The sequence below is a fragment of the Macrobrachium nipponense genome, chromosome 31, assembly GCF_015104395.2.
Source record: "Macrobrachium nipponense isolate FS-2020 chromosome 31, ASM1510439v2, whole genome shotgun sequence".
NCBI lineage: Eukaryota > Metazoa > Arthropoda > Malacostraca > Decapoda > Palaemonidae > Macrobrachium > Macrobrachium nipponense.
In genome coordinates, this window is record NC_061093.1 from 8,988,077 (window position 1) to 9,010,184 (window position 22,108).

General features: G+C 40.1%; 2 protein-coding genes across 2 annotated transcripts in view; one reads left to right on the forward strand and one right to left on the reverse strand.

Annotated features, from left to right (window-relative positions):
• The window catches only part of LOC135206463 (DNA polymerase alpha catalytic subunit-like), a 92,986-nt gene extending 83,859 nt beyond the window's left edge, over positions 1 to 9,127 (reverse strand). Inside the window, exon 1 of the mRNA XM_064237838.1 lies at positions 8,972 to 9,127. Coding sequence (XP_064093908.1) covers positions 8,972 to 8,993 — 22 coding nt within the window. The 5' untranslated portion in view covers positions 8,994 to 9,127. The remainder of the gene's footprint in view (positions 1 to 8,971) is intronic.
• Positions 9,128 to 9,354: 227 nt separating this feature from the next.
• The window catches only part of LOC135206596 (importin-5-like), a 126,347-nt gene continuing 113,593 nt past the window's right edge, over positions 9,355 to 22,108 (forward strand). Inside the window, 1 exon segment of the mRNA XM_064237936.1 lies at positions 9,355 to 9,508. Coding sequence (XP_064094006.1) covers positions 9,430 to 9,508 — 79 coding nt within the window. The 5' untranslated portion in view covers positions 9,355 to 9,429.

Genomic DNA, 22,108 nt, shown 5'->3' on the forward strand with positions numbered 1-22,108 from the left:
AATAAAATCTACAGGAGGTTAGAAGGTTCATTATTTCTAACTTCTGTTTACCTTTCTATATTTTATCAAGATAATGTGGAGGAAAACTCCTGATTCTAACACGCTCTAAAATGCGTACATGAATCCTGCTTCTTCCGTAATCAGTCACATTACAACTAATTGCATTGAACTTATGCAAAGAAAACATGTAAACTCATATATACTAAGCGAGTGTCTACCGAAAGTTCCGTAGCCTCACCTTACCATGCAGAACAACAAAGTCTGAAACAGGCTAACTAGCTTCAGACATCAAATGCAATGAAAAAATTTACGATAGCGTATGCCTAGCCACAAATCCAAGTTAATAATCGAAAGAATAATTAGGATACTTAAGCGGCTAATGAAGTTTTCAAAATCCTAGGCGGAGGTCTGTAAACAGTTGTTTACCGACCGGCGACAGAAAAATAATGAATAATAGAAAATGGGAATAGTTCCTGATATCCGCCTCCCACGGCGGGAATGGGGTACTACCACTGGCCGCCACTGCGTGTGCCACGAATTTTTAAATTCTGTCGGACTTCAGAAAATACAGCTATATATATCTGTCAGGTAAGTTTCATGAACAAAATGCCTTTTAGCATGTGATCCAGTTCATTCATTGCCCAAGTCGTCTTAGCAGAGTTAAGGCAGCTCTCCTTGTCGAATCTACCAGCGCCGAAAAAATCCGAATCAGCCGAAGATGGTTAGACCCAATCCTAAGGACTCTCCTGTTTCGTACCAGAAACCAGCGCGTCCTGATAACTTCGAAGGAGGAAAAGCGAACATCGTTTTCCCGCTTCTTCTTTGGAAGCCATCCAGGACCAAAACTCCTCAGTGCCTTCTTCATTGAAAGAGTTGGCTTCATCCTCACACAAGAAGAACTCTTCGCTGTCTTCGCCGTTGAAAAAAGTGAGTGAGGAGAAGGAGGAGCCGTAGGAGTAAGGAATCCCCAAAACTTGCAAAAGTAGCTCTGTAAGCTTCTTGTAAGAAGACACAGCAGCAGAAGTGTTCGGTTCCTCATCCGAACCTTCTAGGACGTCTTGTCGAGGCGAGCGCGTAAGATCCTTAGGTGACGAAGGGATCCTAGTAGGGGTTGAGCGAGAGGTTGGAGAACGCCCTCTCTTAGAAGAGTTCACATCCACTGGAGAACGATGAGATCTGGGTTGTCTACGATGAGACTCCCTCTTCGAGGTAGACGAACCTCAGCAGAAGGAGAGGTAGGGCTCCTACTCCGAGAATCCTTGGAAACATCCACAGGGCGCTTACGAGGAGGCGAGCGCCTGCTAGACTCTTTGCGTCTATCCTGAGGCGAGCGGCTGCTAGGAGAAGAGCGCCTATCGGGAGCCGAGCGCTTGAACGGCTCTCCATACCTGTCCAGTTGAGTACGATCAACGGAAGTTTCGACTGGCAGGCGAAATGCGCCTACTAGGTGAAGGCTGCTTGCGAGACTCTTGTCTTCTAACAAGAGGGTAACATTCAGGAGAAGGGCGCTTCAAAGCTAACGAGCGCCTACCTGGCGAAGGGCGCTTCCGAGATTCCTGGTGCCTACCAAGAGACGAACGGTCAGGAGTAGTGCGCCTAGAAGCGGGAGAGCGCCTACACGGAGAAGGGTGCTTGAAAGACTTGTTGTCTGCCCCGAGGAGAATAATCAGGAGTATGACGCCTTAAAAGAGACGAGCGCCTACTAGGAGATCGATGTGCAGTAGGCTCTTGGCGCCTACCTTGCGGGGAGCGGCTAACAGCAGGCCGTCTATCATGCACCCGACTCCTACCAGACTCTTGACGCCTGTAAGGAGAGAAGTCACGATCCGACACTCGAGGAGAGCGACATCTGGAAGAAGAACGCCTACTTGTATAAGGGCGCCTTCTAGGATCTTGAGGCTGCTGAGGAAAAGTCCCACGCGAGGGAGTTGAAGAAATAGCATGATGAGCAGGTGCAGTGCGCTTACCGGAAGCGGGAATCCAATCTGGAGAAAAACTTCGTTCTCCATAGAGCGTCCTAACCGATGTTTTGGCGCCTTGAAGTCGAAAGAGAGCCAGGAGAGCGAGGGCGCTCACGTGAGCCCCTACCTTCATACGAAACCTCCCCAATATGAAGGAGAACGTTCCTCTGAAGAGCGGTGACTAGATCTCTTGATCGGAAGAGAAACGTCCTTCTTCCTACGTGATCTAACTGCTAGAGAATCTGCTAGCGCCGTGATCTGAGCTTGAAGTCCCGCGAGTACTCTCGTAGGAGAATCTTGTTATTCTTCCTCGGAGCAGGCGCAGAGCGAGGAGCGCGAGAAGAAGAACGATCACAGGAATTTCTTTGTTTGGGTTCTTCGCCTCCACCGACGATTCTTCCGGGAAAACCTCCGACTAGAAGCCAAAGGGACTGCAGGGAGCCTTCCAAGCATTCTTCAACGGGCGCGACGCATCCGGGGAGTTCCAACCTCTCTTTGGAGAGGGAGAAGACGAAGAGGAGAAGCAATGGCGTAGAGCTCCTTCTTGTAGCGATCCGAGGCAGCCTGGGAGCGTACTTCAGGATCTGCCGAGGGGACGCCTGACCAGTGGGGGTTCTCCCTAGCCCTCTTGCGGCTTTCGACTTTCTACTCCACTGGAACTGGGAGTCTGGAAGAGGTCTAGGCCTAGAGGCACTAAGGAGCCGGTCAGACGCACCCTCCACAACACTGGGACACTGCACTGATCACTAACACTCTCCTTACCTTCCAACTGACGAAATCTTCTGATCCATAGAAAGAATCGTGGCTCTCAGAGCTGCCGCCTCCGAAGGCGAATCTTCAGCTTCGGTGCGGGGAGCAGGGCTGCAACTTGGGAAGAAGGTTCTAATTCTACGTTAGTATTAGGATCCACATCCAACTCACTCATTCTAGATCTACTAGAACTTCTAGAAGAAGCCTTACGCACTCTATCACGTTCCAACTTCCTAACATAAGAAGAGAGAGCCTTATGTTCTTCTTCATTCAATCCCTTACATTCACTACAAGGGTTAGCAAAAGAACATTCATTCCCCTGCATTTCATGCAAACCGTGTGAGGGTCTACCGAAGCTTTCGGCAACCTCACCTTACATCCTTCATTCACGCAAACCCTAAACAAAACCGAAGAATTTTAACTACTGAATCTAGGTCAGACATCGTTAAAGAAAATCCAAATCAAAATCAACCTGTCCACAATCAGCGTATGCCAAGCCAAACAAAGCGAATACGTCACCAAAAGAAGTCCAATTAACTCCAGGCAAGCGAGAATCGAAAAACTATCGAGAGGAACCGACAACAGTTGTTATCGTTCCCGCGACAGAGAAAATCTGACAAGCAAACGGGAGTGGTTCGTACATCCGCCACCCAGCGGCGGGTAAGGTAGACCACCTGACTACCTGTCGCGTGTGCCGCGAGATTTGAAATTCTGTCGGGAACGTCGGAGACTATAGCTAAGTATATATCTGTCAGGGAAGTTCATGTACAAAATTATGTCTTATATTGTCCCCTGTGCTTTTCTTGTCTTCTATTTTTGATAAGCCGAACTGGCTACAATTAAGTTTTTGCAGACATATTTTTATGCATATTCATGTTGCTGACATGCATGTCAATCTATGGTGTGATACCTGTGCATTAACCATTGCATTTTTCCTATAAGATTTTTTTTCTTGCATATTTTCTTTGTGTGTATATATATATTTAATACATATTTGCTTATTGCCATAACTGATTATTTACATTTAATATTATGCCATTCTGCCATGCCATAATCTTAAGGGGGGGGGGGGGGATGTAGGATGGTTTAAACTTGTGTGATGTCTGTTGCCGAGAGGGCAGCGCGATTGGCGCCAATGTAGCCCGCGTGTCTGCTACTAACTTGCAGTCACGCCTCTGTATAGACTGGACGTGTAATAAAGCACACTAGTGACACACAGGTTTTCTTCTCTCCCCCTCCCAATACCATGCGCAACGCTAAAGGTCCCAAGTACATCATTTCCACGTTCATCTTCCAATAAAAAAAATCAAATACCGACTTGCATTTCCAGTAATGTCGTTCAAAAATGGATGTAAGAGAAAGATTGTACTTGACAGGCAACGAAGTTGCTATTGATCTTGACATGTGCCTTTACTGTTACTAAGCTGCAATCATCTTCTGCTACATGATGTAATTAAGTGCGAAATATCTTGGTTTGTGGATAAATTGATACCTCTGTGCTGAACACCGAGAAATGGATGGCTCTGTATCCTTTTATGGTAGAAGATAATCCTTTTGTTTTTTCTCTCAAAATTAAAAGGAATTCCGCAATCCCTGTTAAAGATATTTTAGTAGAAGAGATTTAACTGCTTTTACACCAGCTTCAGAATATTGTCCACTTACTTTGGTATACATCAGATGACGACTTATGTCTGCATTTGGAAATAGTTTCCGAAGCCTTTTTCTAAAAAACATTTTGCTCCGAGGAGTCTTTCAATAGTTTGTACCCTGTCTGAGCCAGAAAAGACAACTTTTGAGGTAGAAGTCTTAGAAAGTCTACCAGTAGACTCATTAGTTCTGAGAACCATTTCCTTTGGCCAAAATGGTGCTATCGGGATCATTGTTACGTTTTGATGGCGATGGAACTTGTTCAATACTTCCCCGATCATTGCAAACGTGGGAAAAGCATAGATAAACTTGTCGGACCAATTGAGTACCATGACTTCGTTAGTTAATCCTGTTTCAACTTCTGTAGCTCACAGGAAATCCCATCTACTATCACCTGTGGAAACAGACCTTGATAAAGGTGAAAACAGAAGGGCCAATCACTGAATTGATGTTCCCCCTTTTGTGGTGAAAGAACACCATAACTCCCTCTTCTTCAAAACTCCCATGGTATAGAGGGCAGCCAGTTCCCTAGAACCATCTCTTAACTTGTTTACCAGCAGATAAAAGGAGATTTGACAAAAATTCTGCTGGCAGATCAGGATATTCCTGGATTTTGCGATCCAGAGAGCCTATCATCCAGTCAAGGAAACTCACAACTTCCAAGACTTTAAAAAGATTCTTAAGAAAATGGTCCAGTTCAGCTGATGAGAACATGGTCTTGGCCACAGAAAAGGTGGACCTCAGGGCCATATATATGAGGCTGGAGAAGTCCCCTTGGGAGGAGGCAGCCACACCCAAGGAAGGAACTTCTCTTGTCACGTAGTACCAGTACCTTCTCTTCAAAAGACGAGATGGAGGATAACTACGTAAAGTTGAATTTAACCAGTTCTCTCTTTTCTGACATCGATCTCTCCACTTCTTTGAGAGAATTCTTCCTTGCTGAAATAAAAAGCACCATCTGAGCTACATGAGCAGATCCTGCAGGCCGACTATTCAATTGGAGAATCGACAGTGGAGATGGTGTTGCCAGAGAGAAGATGGGTAGCTCTGTAATAAATAGCGCAACAAGATGCATAAGCTGTAGGGGGAGTGTCTTCCTCCATTTCCTCTTCTTCCTCGACTGAAGGTACCGGAGACGTTGTTAAGTCCCTTGTAGCTGTGGACGGCCTCTTTAAACAATTCAAAATGTCATCCAATTGCTGCTTAATTGGGGCAAGGGAGGGATCCAACAACCCTGAAGGTTGTTGCACAGGAGCTGGAGCCACAGATAGCCTCAAGTCTAACTGACTGAGCAATCATCTAAATAACAGGACTGACACTGTCTTGCTGTATGAGAAGGCTCAAATCCAGGTTTATGATAAGGGTGCTCTGGCGCCAAATATCGTCCAGGAGTGAGAGGGTGCTGGAGCGCAAGCGGGAGCTCGGCAGCATACGACTGCTCAGGTGCAAAATAGCACTCATTTGATAATCTTGTTGTGGCGTCAGCTGGCACTTAGACACTAAAGGTCTATCCGAAGAAACTTCATCACCTGAAGCTACTGGTGTTACCGCACATTTGCATTTCACCATCACTTGACGTTTGTCTGAAGGTTCACTGGAAAAACTACACAAGGGAACAGCTTCTCTCTCTTTTACAATGCACTTGAGGGGTGCGAAGCACTTTTGCTGATCTTTTCAATAGTCTTAACTTTCCACTGTTGCGCCATTGGCAGCTCGGTTCCGGACTCAAATTATCAGAAACTAGCTGAAAGGACCGACTACCCGTGGCAGAGTCCACCACCTCCCTTCGTCTTCTGGTATAGCTTCTCCCTGGTGCAGAGGAATATGCCTAGGGACCTTTGGCGCCAGGAGAATCAGCAGGCCGAAAACCCAGCTCCTCCACTGTCACTTCACGATCACTCAACATCTTTATTTCCTATAAAAGCTTTTACAAAAGCCCCAATTTGAGCTACTGTGCTCACAAACATGTCAAAATTTTTTTCTCAAGAATGGCAATGGCATTGGGATCAGGAATGTGGGAGCTGGTCCAGGGTTAGATGGAAGAGAGGCAGGACTATTAATGGGGGACAAAGGCAGAAAGAGAAACACAGGTAATTCAATAAAGAGAATTAACCAATTCCTGACTAGCTAAACTCTTTCCCTAGAGTCACCTTTCTCTAATTCATTCAAATGAGAGTTTAGGATTTTCCAATCCTTACACTCATCACAAGTCATACTAACTGAACACACTTGGCCTCTGCAAGATGTACATTTAGTGCAAATCATACTTCACTGAAGTAAGTCTAGTATTGCAGCCTGTGCTGTCATAATGAATACTCATCCAACTTGAGTCAGGCATCTTTAAACTAACAAGTTCGAAAAGTAACACTTTATCTAGAACAGTCACTATTTTCAGAGAAAACCCTGTACGTATACATAATTGCCAAAAAGCTACCAAAAACAAAATACTTCACCAATTTGCAATAAAATCCCACAAAATCAACGAAGAGAATTTCAAAACCTCGCTGCTGCTCACAACCGTTGCCAAGAGCCGGAATAAACAATTGGTTATCTCTGCTCAGTTGTTCCTCTCTTTCCTGAAAGTGGGCGGAGCCATTTACCTACACTTTAAAACAAAAGAATCGCGACCTCGAATTTCAGAATTTTTAGGTGCTGGTACGTTTTTAACTTTTAGCTATGTGGTTACTTGGTAAATTACAAATACAAAAATAGGATTTTGCAGATAGCCTAATAATGGAAAGGTTGTAAAAGTTTAAATTAAATGAAGACTGATTGGTTGAGCCTCAGTAACCATTGTGCTGTTAAGAGTTTAATTTACTATAAGATTTCATATGCAAAATTATTTACTTTAATACAACTCAATGTGGCATTGTCATGCTGTATTCTAAGTCTCCTTAAAATACTTAGCCTAATAACAAAATCAAAGTGAACTGTAAATTTTGAATATTTTACTTTGTTTTAATACTCATTGACAGAGGCTGATAATAAACACGGTGGTCATGTTAATGATTATAGCCTTAGAGTAAAAAGAAACATTTTCTAGCAACAGGCCTGGGTAATTTAGGATATCTGAAAAACAAGTGCAAAGAATTTTTTAAAATTTTTTTTGCATAGAAAATTAGTCTAGAGTATTTATAATTAGTTACTGCTACAGCATGATAGGGTAAAATAACCCACAAATGGCCACCTGCAGCCACCTCTACCATAGCGCAACCACCTTCCCAAAAATTGAAAATGATGGCCTTAATTCATGACTTGGGAGAAAAATACTTATACTTCAAGAAACTAAATGTTATAGGGCGTCTTTCAAGTACTTTTTTGGGAAGGTAGTCGCCCTATAGTAGAGGCTGCCAGTTGTATTTTACCCTACATGAAGATTAGGATGCTTACAAAATAAACTGCCTTCTCAGCTGTGGCCATACAATAGTTTTTAGAGATGGTGGGGACTAGAGTCAAGAATATGGGATAAATGACCAGGGCGCGACATAGTGGCCACCTCCCAAAAAAAGCACTTGAATTCGCTGCTCAAAGTCCTAGGCTAAGTGTTTTCTCCTACATTGCAAAACAATGGCTAATTCAAGTGCTAAGAGTGGCTGCATTCTAGGGGAGTTGGCCACTAGGTATGGCACGGCCCGAGTTTTAACCCTAGCCTACCTTAACCAGAACAATTTCACTGCATTTACAGGTTTCACAGAAAGCCATTGTGGAGTGAAACTAGTAAGAAGGCCAGTAGGCCATGTAAGTAGGCAATGGCCAGACTAGCGCAGGCATGGCCTAGGCCTATGAGCCTCGGTGGAATTCTATGCTAGAGGAGGATAGCAAGTTATACAATTTGTTGACCAGGTAACCAAACCATTTATTCTAAAAACTGATGAGAAATATTTAGGTACATTACTATATAGGAATAGCTAGGTAAATGCTCCATTAAGTAGGTATAAGCCTAGCCTTGGACCTCAAGACTTTTGATTTTAGCTCGCTGCGGAAGTTACCTATTTAGATCTATAGTACACCATGCCAAGCACTGGGGCAAGTAAGGCCATTCAGTGCTGAAACGGAAATTGACAGTAAAAATTTTAAAGGTGTAACAGGAGAAAATCCTCGCAATTGCATACTAATGAATCAATTGTTAGAAGAGGGTGGACAGTAAGACGGTAGAGAGAATATGAACAGAGGTACAGTCAAAGGAATGAAAGTAGTTTGCAGCTAGGGCCGAATGGACGCTACAAAGAACCTTAAGGAATGCCTACATTGCACCAAGAGGTGACCTGACGGCACTGGGCCCCCTACGGGGTCAAGACTTTGGGATTGCCCAGGCTAACCAGTTAAAAGGAGGTAAGGGGAAAGCACAGCCTATAATTCTAGCCGGGATTGATATCTTTATTGTTGGCACTTTCGACCTACGAATTAGGCAGACCTACCAGAGTCACCGAACCTGGAAATATACCAGAAAAGGACACAAAAAACTCGAGCTGAGGCCGAGTGAAGAACAGTCCTACCCTAGTCGACCAAAAGCAAAAACACCCTTCCAACTAAATCTACGATGCAAACTCAATAATCTTGTCATCTATGATAAATGTGATCATGACAGGTCACTTTTTAATGATAGCACGTACCATTTCCTGCATTAGAGTCCATATCTATCAAGTATTTGCCGATGTTTTCACAATAAGGGTCAGTCGCCAGTAGAATTACGCGCGAACTAAGTGACAAATCAAAACAATCCGAATCTCAAGGGACGATCGTCTCGAGGCCGTCGTGTTCCTATGGGATGGAAAATTCCAGTCTCGGACTCTTCCCTTTGAAACGAAATCGCGGGAAACGGAGTTTAAGATTCATCGGAACAGTCTTTTGAAAGACCTTTAAAGACGTCATCATTATTCATGAGTTCCTTTCATATATATCAAAAGTATACAACTGACGTTTGCACCATATTTGTGTTTATAAATGACTTTGGAACGTCGCGCAACCGAGTGAATTTCAGCGGGTGGCATTTCGTCATGTGAGGGAGTTGCGTCGTCGAGGTGTCAGTGTTGGAACAAAATCATATGGCTGTCGTAGTGGTCCCGGTGAAATGGCGGGTGATCGAGAACAATTCCAGCACATTTTGTCGGCATTACTGAGTGTAGATAACAAAATTCGACAAGAGGCTGAGTAAGCATGAACGTGAATGTATATGCGATTGTTAGATTGTATTTTCTGGGGAAAATGGTCGTGTTTTTCGATGTATAAAACTTGGTTCCTCGGAACTGAACCAACGTGGTGCATGAGAATGTGTTTCTGGATCAGAATGACCGATGAATAGAGGTGTCGCCTTCATTTCTTATGTCCTTCGGCCGTGCAATTATTCGTTTTAGTGGTGCCCATTTCGCATTTTTTAGACCTTGTAGACAGTAGGCTGCTCTCTTGGTTACCGTTTTTCAGTCCACATAAGTAATCTAGGGGTATGTGACAAACAAAGCTTGTGTTGGGGCATTAGGGCCATGGAAGGGTTGATTCTGGAGATATGATAACGCAGTTGTAGACTTTGATTGGGTTCATTGGCAGATTTTCACGGCTACTATCGTCTATTGTCATCAATGAGTTTTAATGAACCAACTTGAGGCTAGAGGAAGTTCATTACTCAGTACCACATGGCGTAGGTATGCCTATGCTATATTACACCATAGGGTAGATGAGGGTTGCTCTAGTAGTAACTCCGCATCGGGTATTTCTTTGGAAATTACTGGTTCCCTATAGCATTTGGGTTGCTTATTAAGACTTTACTATTATTTTTAGGGGATCGACTGAGATTAACCCCAAGGCCCAGTGATAAAAACATTGGAAATACATTTGACACCGCAATCCTTAGTGGCTGTTCCTTGTAGTCCATACGGAGATATTACCTAGATGAGTTAGGGTTTTTGTGACATTACTTTTGTGTTCTACTATGTGCACGCTTAGTAGTGTCAGACGTGTATCATGTAAAAAAATTAATTCATAGGTGGCTTGAAGATTGATGCTGCTTAGGTGGCCGGAATGATGGAAAATGTGTAAAACGAGGCCCCATAAGGTAGCATATGCCATACTTCACTAATGTTGGCTTTTGTTTATTTATTATTTTTTTTTATGAGTAGCCTATCCCATGAAGAAAATTGGTTCTCTACAGAAGAGCTGTAGGCTAAACATATCAGGTATGTTTAGCACCAGGCCTTTAGTATAGACAAAAAAAAAACAAACTAAATTTTTTTGGATGTCTGCAGTATTGCATCATTTACACCCTTTTGATATTGCTTAGTCAAACATTAAGCATAGCGTAACTAGCCTAATGTACTAAGCAATGGAATGTTGGAAATGTCACTTGCCAGGTATACATAGCCCTATATATGAGAATACAAAATAGGGAAGGTAGATCTAGGTAATAATTCTGCGTTCGGTATTTCTTTGGAAATTAACAGTTCCTATAGTATGTTTGGGTTGCTTATTAGGAATTTCCTATTATTTTTGGGGAAGACTAAATAACCCCCAGGGATAGTACTGAACACACCGAACTATATTTTAAACGCCCCAATTGCTAGTGGCTGTTGTATTCACAGGACGGTCCTTGCAGTCTGTGAGGAGTTATTGCCTAGAATTACCCTAGGGAATAAGTATGGCAGAGAGGGAAGTGTGATAAGAAATTCTGGTAAATTTATACTTTACACAATATTTTTCTTGCTTGTTTTGATGCCCTTTGCATGTTTCACCACCATTATTGTTTTTGGAAATGCTTAATTTTCAAACTTTGACGACATTTCCCCCCAAAAAAATCAATGAAACAAAACAAAACAATCTTTTTCCTAATTTTGCTATTACCTGATATTTATTACTATTCATAATGAACTAAACATGCCAAGGCTTTTATTTGTATGACCAATGAGTATGAGAAGTATTTGATGTGTGGAAGTTCTTGGCATCCATTGATCCACATCAGCTGGGTTTGTTGACAAAACACCATGGTCCTCGGATCCATCATATGACAGAAACTATTAATTGTTGAATGAAAAGTTGGGCGTGTTTTGAATTCCTCTCATTGCATACTACACATCTTGGGGGGGGGGGGGGTGGAGTTATTATAGTTTGGTTGCCAAGCAGGTGAAAACTGTTATAAACCAGAATATAAATGTAAAGGAGACTCCTGCACAAAGGTCTCATTTATATATTTTTGGCTCAATATAGAAGGGAAGGGAGTATATAGCTAATGCAGTACAGGTGAGATATTGGAGAATTTTACTGAGATAACAAGAAATTTGCCATCTTTTGTTTGCTTTGTGGTTTGGAATCAACTCTGAAGGGATGGTGCTAAAGAAAAATGGCGGAAGCTCTGCGAGATGCCATGTTTAGATCAATCCAGCCCCTTGGGTTGGGATGAAACAAAGGAAAAATAAAGACAGCACTGTAATTCCACATAATATCTTGGTGCCTTTACTGCAATATGATACATTTTCTGTATTGTTTAGCATAAAAGCTGCATAAGTAGATATCTTCACGTTTACCAAAAATTTTTATTTTATGGGTTTTTATCCAGCATCCAGCAATGGATTTCCTTTCCCTGCTTCTATTTATGAATGTCAGTTGACAATTTTATGTATATTTTACAGAATGAATCACACACAAATCATATTCAACTATAATTCATTTTATTATTTATTTATTTATTTTTTTTTTCTCTAGAATATGGCCTAAACAAGAGTTTCAGTATTTCCGAGAAAGTTATACCAGAAACATTTTTACTTTGTATCAGCAAGATAATTGATACTATGAATTATAAAACATATATCGACTGCATAGCATTTTATTTTTTATACAATATATTGACTTGAAGCAATAACTTTTTTTTTTATACTGAGTTTAGCGTAAGTCATAAAGTCCCATATTTCTCTTATACGTACAACCCTTTAAGGCATTAGTTTTTTTTTTTTTAGCACCTTGCAAAGCATTCAATACGTCTGACAGACTCCTGAAAAATTTTCAAAAGAATGATTGTAATAAAGTTTTTAATGATTTTTATGGGCATGACTGAAAGAGCAGCTGACTTTCATTTTAAGCACTAATTTAAGTAATTGTGCAGAAAAAGGAAAAATAGTAAAATTTGACCAAAGAAGTTTCACTTTAAAAAAATTATTTTTTAATACAACTTAAGAAAAAAAAATTTAATTATTCCACTAATAAGAATTAAGAAAAAATTATTATGTAAGACACTTTTCTTGTCCCGTGGCCATATTCTGTAGGTGCCGCACACTTCTAGCTCTGGAGGGTCACCTCTGGAAGACTTATGAAAAAAGGATAATTTTTGTTACAAAAAAAAATGAATATATCAACTGTGCAATTTTTTTTTATGACTCAACTTTCCTTTCAGGCCTAAATTATATGTAGTTGAACAACTTTGTAATGAAATTATGACTGTAGGATGGCGTAAAGCGGCTTTCTGCAATTTCCACCTTTTCACTGCGATCCTGAGTTATTTCACAGATAGTATTGATAATATTCCTTGGGGAGATTGGTATGGGTGGGAATGCTTAGCGTTTGTTGTCCCCAGGGTTTTTATGAATGCTTTTGCAACTGCTTGCAGGAATTTCCTTCTGTTGAGAGAGGCAGATGTGTTCCCACAGTAAATGACCCACTCCTCAGTTAGTTGGACTTGCATAGCATTTCATGCATCTCATGGACTAAACAGGGCAAATAAAAAACACTGAGACTGGGAGGAGGACCAGCTGCAGATTACTTTCTCCTTCAGAAGATCCAGTGGGACACTGAACATAGGTGGCTGGCTGAGCCTGCATCACCATGTGGTCTCTGGTGCCAACACGTTTCCCCTCCCAATGATTCTGTCCGGGGTTAGGACTGCCTTTGAGGGTTAAGTTTTGATTACTTTTTGCCGCTAATGAAGGTATGGTCTTGTCCTTTTTTTCCACCGCGGGTGTTTTCTCTTGTTATGGTAACACACCCATGCCAAATGTTAATGGTATGATGGCCTCCTCCTCACTATTAATTACCAGAATTCACATGCTTTTCAAACTTTCTGTGAATGATTAGGGGAGGGCGGTGATGGTTCGGACACTTTTATTTTTTTTTAATATCTAGAAGTAAGAGGTTAGGAGCAGAGATGTCGTTGACATGTCATTATTGTGTAGCCTCATCATCGTACATTTACGAGTGAATTTGATAAGTTGTATACTTTACTATACTGAAGTTACTTGCCTTCAATATTTATTTCAAAAGTGTCCGGACAAGAGCATGGGATGATTCAGACAGTTATTATAATTGATATTTACCTTCAAAGTCAGATGATAAAATGAAACAAATACCATGCGGAATGTTTATGCTGACAAATACTCAAAAATCCATGAGTGTTTACTGAGAATAAATATTAAAGTTGGCTTAAAGAATGTTGTATCCTTCAAAACAAAAATGAAATGAAATATCCTTGCCTGCCAATGATTAAATAACTGAAATAGTTGTATTTATTCTCGCCATGAGTAACACCAAACAAAATGTAACTCAAATACATGACATTTGTTGTGCCTAAATTTTATTTAATGTTGGCCTAACAAACTTTGAAATGCCATGTTTTCTATTAATACTATGCTGGACTGAAATTGGGTGCATTCCAATTACTGCCTCTTTACCAGCAGTTGTTTATCCTCAATTTATGGAAATGTAAAAACTATTAGTAGCAAATTTCTGTGATTTTCTTAGAAAATAAGAAATCTGAAATTCATCATATGCGTCTAATTGCTGGCTAATTTAATTTACCTACATAATAGGCTTAGCTACATTTTACTAGCTTTATTCCAACAAGAACAAAGTCCTCATTACTTGGGGAATTTATCAATGAAACCACCTTGTGTGTGTCTGATCTCCTCTTCCAAGATGTCAGAACAATTATTGTTAAGCTCAATTGTCAAGAGGTCTTCAATACCATGATGAAGGTCTTTATCACTGGTTTGGTCCTCTGTGTTTAACTTTTTAGTATCTTTTCTTGCTTTTTTATGTTCTTAAGGTATAATTTCCAAATTTTATTTCCTTCTTGGGTGGGGGGTTTGGCTTTTACTTCTGTTCTTTCTGTTTACATTCAAGCTTTTCTGGAGTGTCCATGCAATCATGCATTTTCCCGGCTTTCTGCTTTAGCTGTCTCCTTCCTCTCTCCTGCTTTTGGAAATGGTCGAATATTCTCAGGTGAAAACTGCTGTTGTGATGATGGTGGCAGGTTGTTGTGCTTGTAGGTGGAGAAAAACCCTCCTGGTCAACCCTGTATCTATTTCTTCACATAATCATGTTCTACCTGAACCACCCTTTTCTCGAAAACTCCTGAAGTGTATTTTCTAACAAAGCAGCAGCAGCATCCCTTGCCCTATTGGTTTTTCTTATACTCTGGTCTCATGATAGGCTTTAAGGAACTAGAATCAATCTGAAGCAAAGGATAGGAATTTTTTTGTAGTGAGGGGTCCTGTGTGGGTTTATGGAGTGCTTTATAACGGTTAATGAGGGGGCTAATGAATGGATACACAAAATATAACATAAATATTGTTAGTGGAAAATTCTTTTGTTCTTAGTTGGAATTTATAATTAGTAAAGCATTCGCTAGGAGGGATGATTCAGACACGTCCGAATCATCTTTACCTTAGACTGTCCGAACCATCCCTCACAGATCATAACCATTTGATGACACCCTCAGCCCTATGTCCTTTGAGATTACAGTGGGTAAACAGCTAACATACAAATTCGTTATACAGTACAAATTTACACCCAAACTGGATCATCAACTTCCTTATCATATTCACTACACCACACCTTATGTTTTCCGTCATTACATACGGATGAAGAGAAAAACCTAAATTTAAACTCTATTTTACTAGTCCGTGTGGTCAAATAGTAAACTCGCGTTTCAGTTATCGGAGCTGAGGGCCTTTAGTCCAGGAAATGTACTGTCGAATCATCACTGCTCTCCCCTATCTTCAAGTCCTCAGACCAGCCATTAGGTATCCCCTCTTACACAAATCTCGTGTGAAACCAAAATGAATTGATATACATATACACCAGATCCATGATGTTTGAATACCCAAAATATCTTATATGAAAACAAGAGTTCAATTAGGCAGATTTTCAAAATAACCAAATACGACTTCAAAAGGGCTATTAAATCGCAGGAGTCAGGACCCTCCGCAAGACACACTGGCACTCAAAGAGGAATAAGAAAAGAGAGTAAACTTCAGAAAAATAATATCTATTTATGAATTAAAGATGGCTGTTAATGATGGTTTGGGGCTAGAATCTGCGTTCAACTACAGGTACAAGACACAAGCTTTCCCCATTCTCCTACATTAACATGTATACCAACAGGAGGAGGGAAAGTCACAGGGAGGAAGAAAAACAAGAAACTCGCTGTGACAAAAATCAACACAAACATACATCAGTAGAAGGCAAAGAATAAAATAGCTCAATTCTATTTTTAACAACCAAATTCCTAAACCTAACTCATAGTAATATAATCTTTAGCAAACTCCCTTATAAATCCAGTGAATGTACATGAAGATGATTCTGCTGATTACCAACAGCAAACTCGAAGCATCTAATACACCTGAGCATTACACATCATTAAAACACCATACATTATATGCGCTTAACAAGGGTAAGTCTTCCCTGTGTCTGTCACAGATACATTTTAAGGCAATTCTGCTGAATACATCAAACAATCCCCGTAGTGTCAGTGGCACAATGTCAGTATTGTTGTAAACAACTTTAGCAACAGCGAAGAGTTCCAAAGAAAGCTGATACAGAGGTGAATACCATGATCAAAGCTTGCACAGTAAATGATAACATTGCCCTTATATTGAACAGGACTTCAAAAATCCTGTTGCAAACGACGACAATCTTTCAATATTAATATGCTGCAGAAATTTCCCATGGGGGTATACTTTTCTCTTTTATTTTCATATTTTTTAGTCTTCATGTAATTCAGCAAGGCAGTCCAAAGGGCAGGTACGACAAGGCTCAAACAAACTAGCGTGGAGCTCCTTTGTTGAGACAAATATTCCATATACCAAACCTTCGCTAAATCACCCAATGGCTCACAAATGTGAAAATAAAAGAAAAAATTATTCCCCATGGGTGTGTTACCATAATAACAAGCAAAACACCCTGCGGTGGGAAAAAAAGAACTGCGGCCCCTGGTCTTATATCAAGAAGCCAGGGGGCAACCACTACATTCTCCCTCTGTGAAGCAACCAAGGCCTCGTCTTCTCTAGGCAGACCAGAAGTGAACCATGATAGTTCGGAGGTTCATCCAGGCCAAACTGAATGTCTTATTAAATGAACTGAGCCATCACAAACAGGTCCTCCCCACAGAATTGACTCTGGACCCATTAGTCTGCTCAGACCTGTGGAAGCTATTGGGAAAACCAACTCTGGTCCTCATAGCAACTTCCAGGAACCATCGACTTCCTCGATTCTGTGTGAGAGTCCCAGATCCTTTAAAGCGTGGGCCACAGGCACCACGCTGCAAGATTGGATGAACAAGGATCTTGTACACTTTTCCCTCCACTCAGCATGATAAGGGAAGTTTAGAAAAAAGTTTCGTTTCTCTGCCAGAGTATGACTGTTGTGATATTAGTGGCCCATTGTTGCCCCCTGAAGAATTGGTTCCCGGATCTCCTTGGGCTACTGGCAGACTTCCCACAGCTACTACCACAAAAGCCAAGTCTTTTCGGACAGCCTCACTTAAGGCTCCTCCAACAAGGATTGTCCGCTTTGGCTCTTGACAGGATACAGACTATCAGGAAGCTCCTCAGATAAAAAGGGTTTTCAGGATCGTCTGCAGAAGATATAGCTAAATGTAAACATCAGTCATCCAGCTATGTCTACCAAACCAAACGGTCTATCTTCTGCACTCAGCATAGAAGAAATAACATCTTGTCCTCTCAGGCGTCTGTAACAGATACAGGAGACTTTCTACTATATTTGAGGGTTAGTGAGAGTCATGCTATTGATAGAAAGGAGATGCAGTCTATCCCTATACCCTTTATTTTTTTATTTTATTTTTATTTATTTTTATTTATTTTTTTATTTTTGGCGAAGAACGCAATCCCGTCCAAGGCCTGGCCTCATTCTTTTAACATTTAGAACTTATTGGAGTTTCTGGGTTCAGAAGAAGAGAGAGCTCTGTTAGAGGATTAAAATATTATCTACATACAACTGAGAAGATCGAAGGAACTTCCAATAACCTCTGGTGTTCGGATAAAGATCCCTCTCGACCCTTTATGAAGAATGCCCTGTCCTGCTTTCTTCTTTCTTTGGGATCTTATTCTTGAACACATGGCCAGATTGGAGAGGGCGTCTTAACTGTTTTGAAAGGTAAAAGCTTATGAAAAAAGTCATTTTTACCTCGTTAACATTTAAAACTAACCTATTTCTCTTCATTTCTCCCATCGGCTTATTGGAGGTGCAAAAATTCCGCCTGTATTCAGGGCAGGGGGTGGGGGGATGGGCACCGCACACACCCCACAAATAGCTAAGATCCGCTAATACTTTAAACCCCTCTAAAAATGCTTATAACAAAGTATTCTAATAGTTTTTGTCACAAAAAGTGCATTTAGTCAAAAATTTTGAAAATACAGTAATTTGTGAATATTTCTGTGAAAAATACTGTGAATAGGGTGGTTGGCTGTACCCTGGGTCCGTTTTTATTGGCACTACATGGTTTTTTGGGCGGGGGAGTGTAAGACAAATCCCTTCCATCCTTTTTTTCTCTTCGCCCCGACACCTTGACATAAGAGTGCCGAGTCTTGGGGAGCCTGGGGTACCATGCACCCACCAGGTTTATAGTGGGTGGTGGTGATTTTTTAGGTTGTGTAAATGAGTGTTGTTTGTGTGGTTGTTGTATTGTGGTACTGTACCCAGGGCAGGTGGAAACACTAATCGGTGTCAGTGATAGCAAACTTTATTCTTAAATTCATTTCAGTTTTTAATGGTTTGGGGTAGAATTTGTCCATGTATCCCACCTCTGAATGTGGGATTCAGGTATGTAATTAACTTGTTAGGTTACCTATACAAAAACAACATTGTTATGGTAAAGTTTTTTACTTTCTGAGTAATTACAGTATCAGAGGCCTCCCTCCTCCCCTCGCATCAACATATGGGTTTAAACAAATTGAAGATCTTTGCCAAAGTTGTTTCTCTCTTTCCCTGAAAGGGGCCAGGGTTAGTCACCTACCCAAAACAAAGCAACGTTACAGTGACCTGAAAAATTTAAGCTTTTGTGCAAGATGAAATTATACCCATGCATGCAGTCCCCGGTTAATGGTGCAGTTCTATGAGGCTTGTCTAGTGCCATAAAATCAGCGGGTTATGGTGTCAAATCGGCTTGAGTTTCAGTTATCTGCACCACAGTTAGGTGCCGATAATAGAATTGTGGCGCCATATCATATTTAACAGGTGCCAATAACCCAAACTCAGCGTCACAAGTCCATTAATCGCTGAGTTTCTGCTAAGGACTTTTCTCTTATCAGCACCCCCTGAGAACGGATTCCCTCCAATAACCAGGGACTGCCTTTACAATTGACCACAGCTATTTGCGGACTCGGTTATTCGCAGATTTTCTGTGGACTTTATATAGTACAGTAGATCCCTGGACCTTGATGCTTACCCTTTCCAGAAAAAGCTATGAGATGCAATTTAGTAGAGATCTGAATTAATTTTTTCGTAAAGAAATGATAAAGTGGATTAATCCATTCATGACCTCTTGTTATAGTACCCTAAATTTGCCTATTTATACAAAACATTACATACACATAAATTACAATTAAATTACTTCAGTGTTAATAACATACTGTATTGGATGCACTTATTTTGTTTTTAGGTACTCTAGTATAATGTATCAAAATAACTGGCCTACGTACACCCAGTGCAGCCATATTACCGATGGTTGACTGAGCACCGTAGGCTAGGCTAGGTTAGGTATGCTGTTTGTACTGTACGGGGTAGGCACAAAAATGTAAACATCGAGTTGTGGTTGCCCCAAGCAAGCTTTTATTTTTTGGCAGCCTTTCAGAAGTTTTAATGGTAGTGTAATTACGGTAGTACTAACATTCAGGATAACGTAATATTCATTAGAAGTTCATTATCATTCTGGTGGTAAATGACAGTTTTGGATTAGTACGTACAGCTATTTGGAATAATTCAGTTATATGAAAATTATGCAAGATGATTATTGTATATATCATAATGTTAAGGTTTGTTTGTGATTGGGAGTGAAACAAACACAACAATAGTTTCCCATTTAGGCAATGTGTGTAGGGAAAACGTGATATAAAATTGGCCCCTTTTTTTTTCCCAGCATTTGTAGTAACATCATCTTTAGATAACCAATATTTTATAAGATACCTGTTATTGCAAAAGCTAGCCTTTACACACATGGTTTAGGAATTTATACTACAAATATGAGGAAAATGTATGAAAAATTGCCATATTTTTACATCTTATCTCAAGTTCATCTTATACACGGAAATATATGGTAAGCACTTGATCATCCAGATGAAAGCTTATTGAATAACTCACATTTCTCTCTCAAATATGTGTTTTGTTCGTTGTCATGTACATAATGCTATTGAGTTGAGAGACTGAAGAAATATGTGGTCCAAAATGAAATACCATGGTTGCTGAAGTCAACGTCATGAAATGTTTCAGATACAGGTTTTCATCCTGAACTTTTGTGTGTTTTTCATACATTTTGATGCAGGTTCTACCAAAATACACCAAATATTAAAAGAAAGTTGTAATTATCAATATTTTCTAAAGACTGATTTCTACCTAAAACGCGCAATTGATAAAAATTAATGTTTGCTAAACTTTAACATGGAGGTAAAACGAACAGCCAACATTTCATTGCCGGAGAACAGTAGTTTCCTTGCTTTGGCCAAGATTTTCAAAATCACGGAAATCACTTGATGGCGTCGTAATATTTATGGGTATATACCTGTATGAGGTTATATCTGCAGTTAACAGCTCTGTGACTCTTTGTTAGTGCACTAACTAAATGTCTGTATGATTCAAAATTCTTTTTTATATCTATTTGATAGCAAGATGGAATTAGGTACATATAGCGCAAATGTCTAAAGTGTATGCCTATGCTGCACCTGCCTTTTACATACAAATTAATTTTACAAATATAGTCACCATTACATAAATACCAGCATTACTTAAGATATGCAATTAGATAAACTTTTTTCTTAATTGACTTGGATGGTGAAAGACACTTTCCAGTTTGGAAAACCTCTTAGGCCTAGGTTACTATACTATACATGCCTTATCTATGGAAAGTGCACGCACACGTGTGTGTAGTGCTTCCCAAACTGAAAACTTTTTTTGTCCTTCAAAGTCATTTAAAGAAAGTTTATCTAATTGCATATTTTATTTAATTCTGTAATATAATATAATATTAAATATAAATATATATATATATATATAGCTATTTATAATATATATATATATATTTTATATATATTATATACAGGCTGTCCCTGGTTATCGGCGATCTGGTTTAGTAACTTTATGGAGTACCAGAAATAGGCTTGGTGCCAATATGCACGTATTTCCAGTTATTAGTACCAAAATTAGCAGATTTCTGGTTACTGGCACCAATACACATCTAACGAAGGCGCCATTAACCAGTTATCTGCGCCAATAAGGCCATTTTTCTTATCAAGTCGTCAGAACAGAACCCCTGCTGATAACTGGGGTCTGCCTATACAGGCAGTCCCCGGGTTACAACAGGGGTTCCGATCTTGAGACGTGTTGTAAGCCGGAACACCGTCAAAAATCCTAAGAAAACCTTACTTTTAATGCTTTGGGTGCATTAAAAACTATGTGAACTGCATTCCTATTGCATTTTTCATTAAAAAAAATCTTCAAATATTGATTTTTGCATTTTTGGAGTCATATTTCTTCTGCCAGATCAGTGTTGTAGGCATTGTAACCCTGGAACATCCGTCGTAAACCTGGAAATAATTCCTGATAAATATAATTGAAAAGCGTTGTAATCTCGCAACGTCGTGAGCCGGGAACTGCCTTTATATATCTTATAACTAGGCCTAGCATGCAGTATACATATACATACTATATATATATATATATAATTTTTCTACTTATTATTTTTCCTGTGGTATTCGCGTATATCATGAAGTAACGTGCATCCACTTTGGCAGTCATAACATTTAAATGAAAATATTTATAGACTCAACTTGATAGCATTTGTAACACATGTTTGATGGAGAAATTAGGTTATTAAACAAGCTTTTATCCCTACCATGAAGTACTTATTGAAATATGTTATTTGGGATGGAACTTTCAACCAACCATCATCAAGATTACACCCATTTCAAGTGTAATTTTGCCAGAATGGGAAAAAAGAGAGTATAGTCTTTACACTACAATTATCGTTTGCGGACTGTTGTCTGAACAGATTTCCCCCTTGGTCCTAATTCCTAGACGAGGTGGGGACCATAGGGATTAGCTGTGGGTTCATCTAAACATTGGGACCTATATCCCTTTTAATTCCTCCTCCACCTCCTATAAATTTTTCTGCTTCCATCATCATCTTATTGTCAACTTATGAATGGCACTAGTAGTAGTGGTTCTTCGTAGAACATGATGCCTCTATTAAGGGTAGGCAATAAATAGTTGCTCTCCCACCCTTGCTGCTTAGTGGATCCACCTATCCACATTTTCCACCATTACTT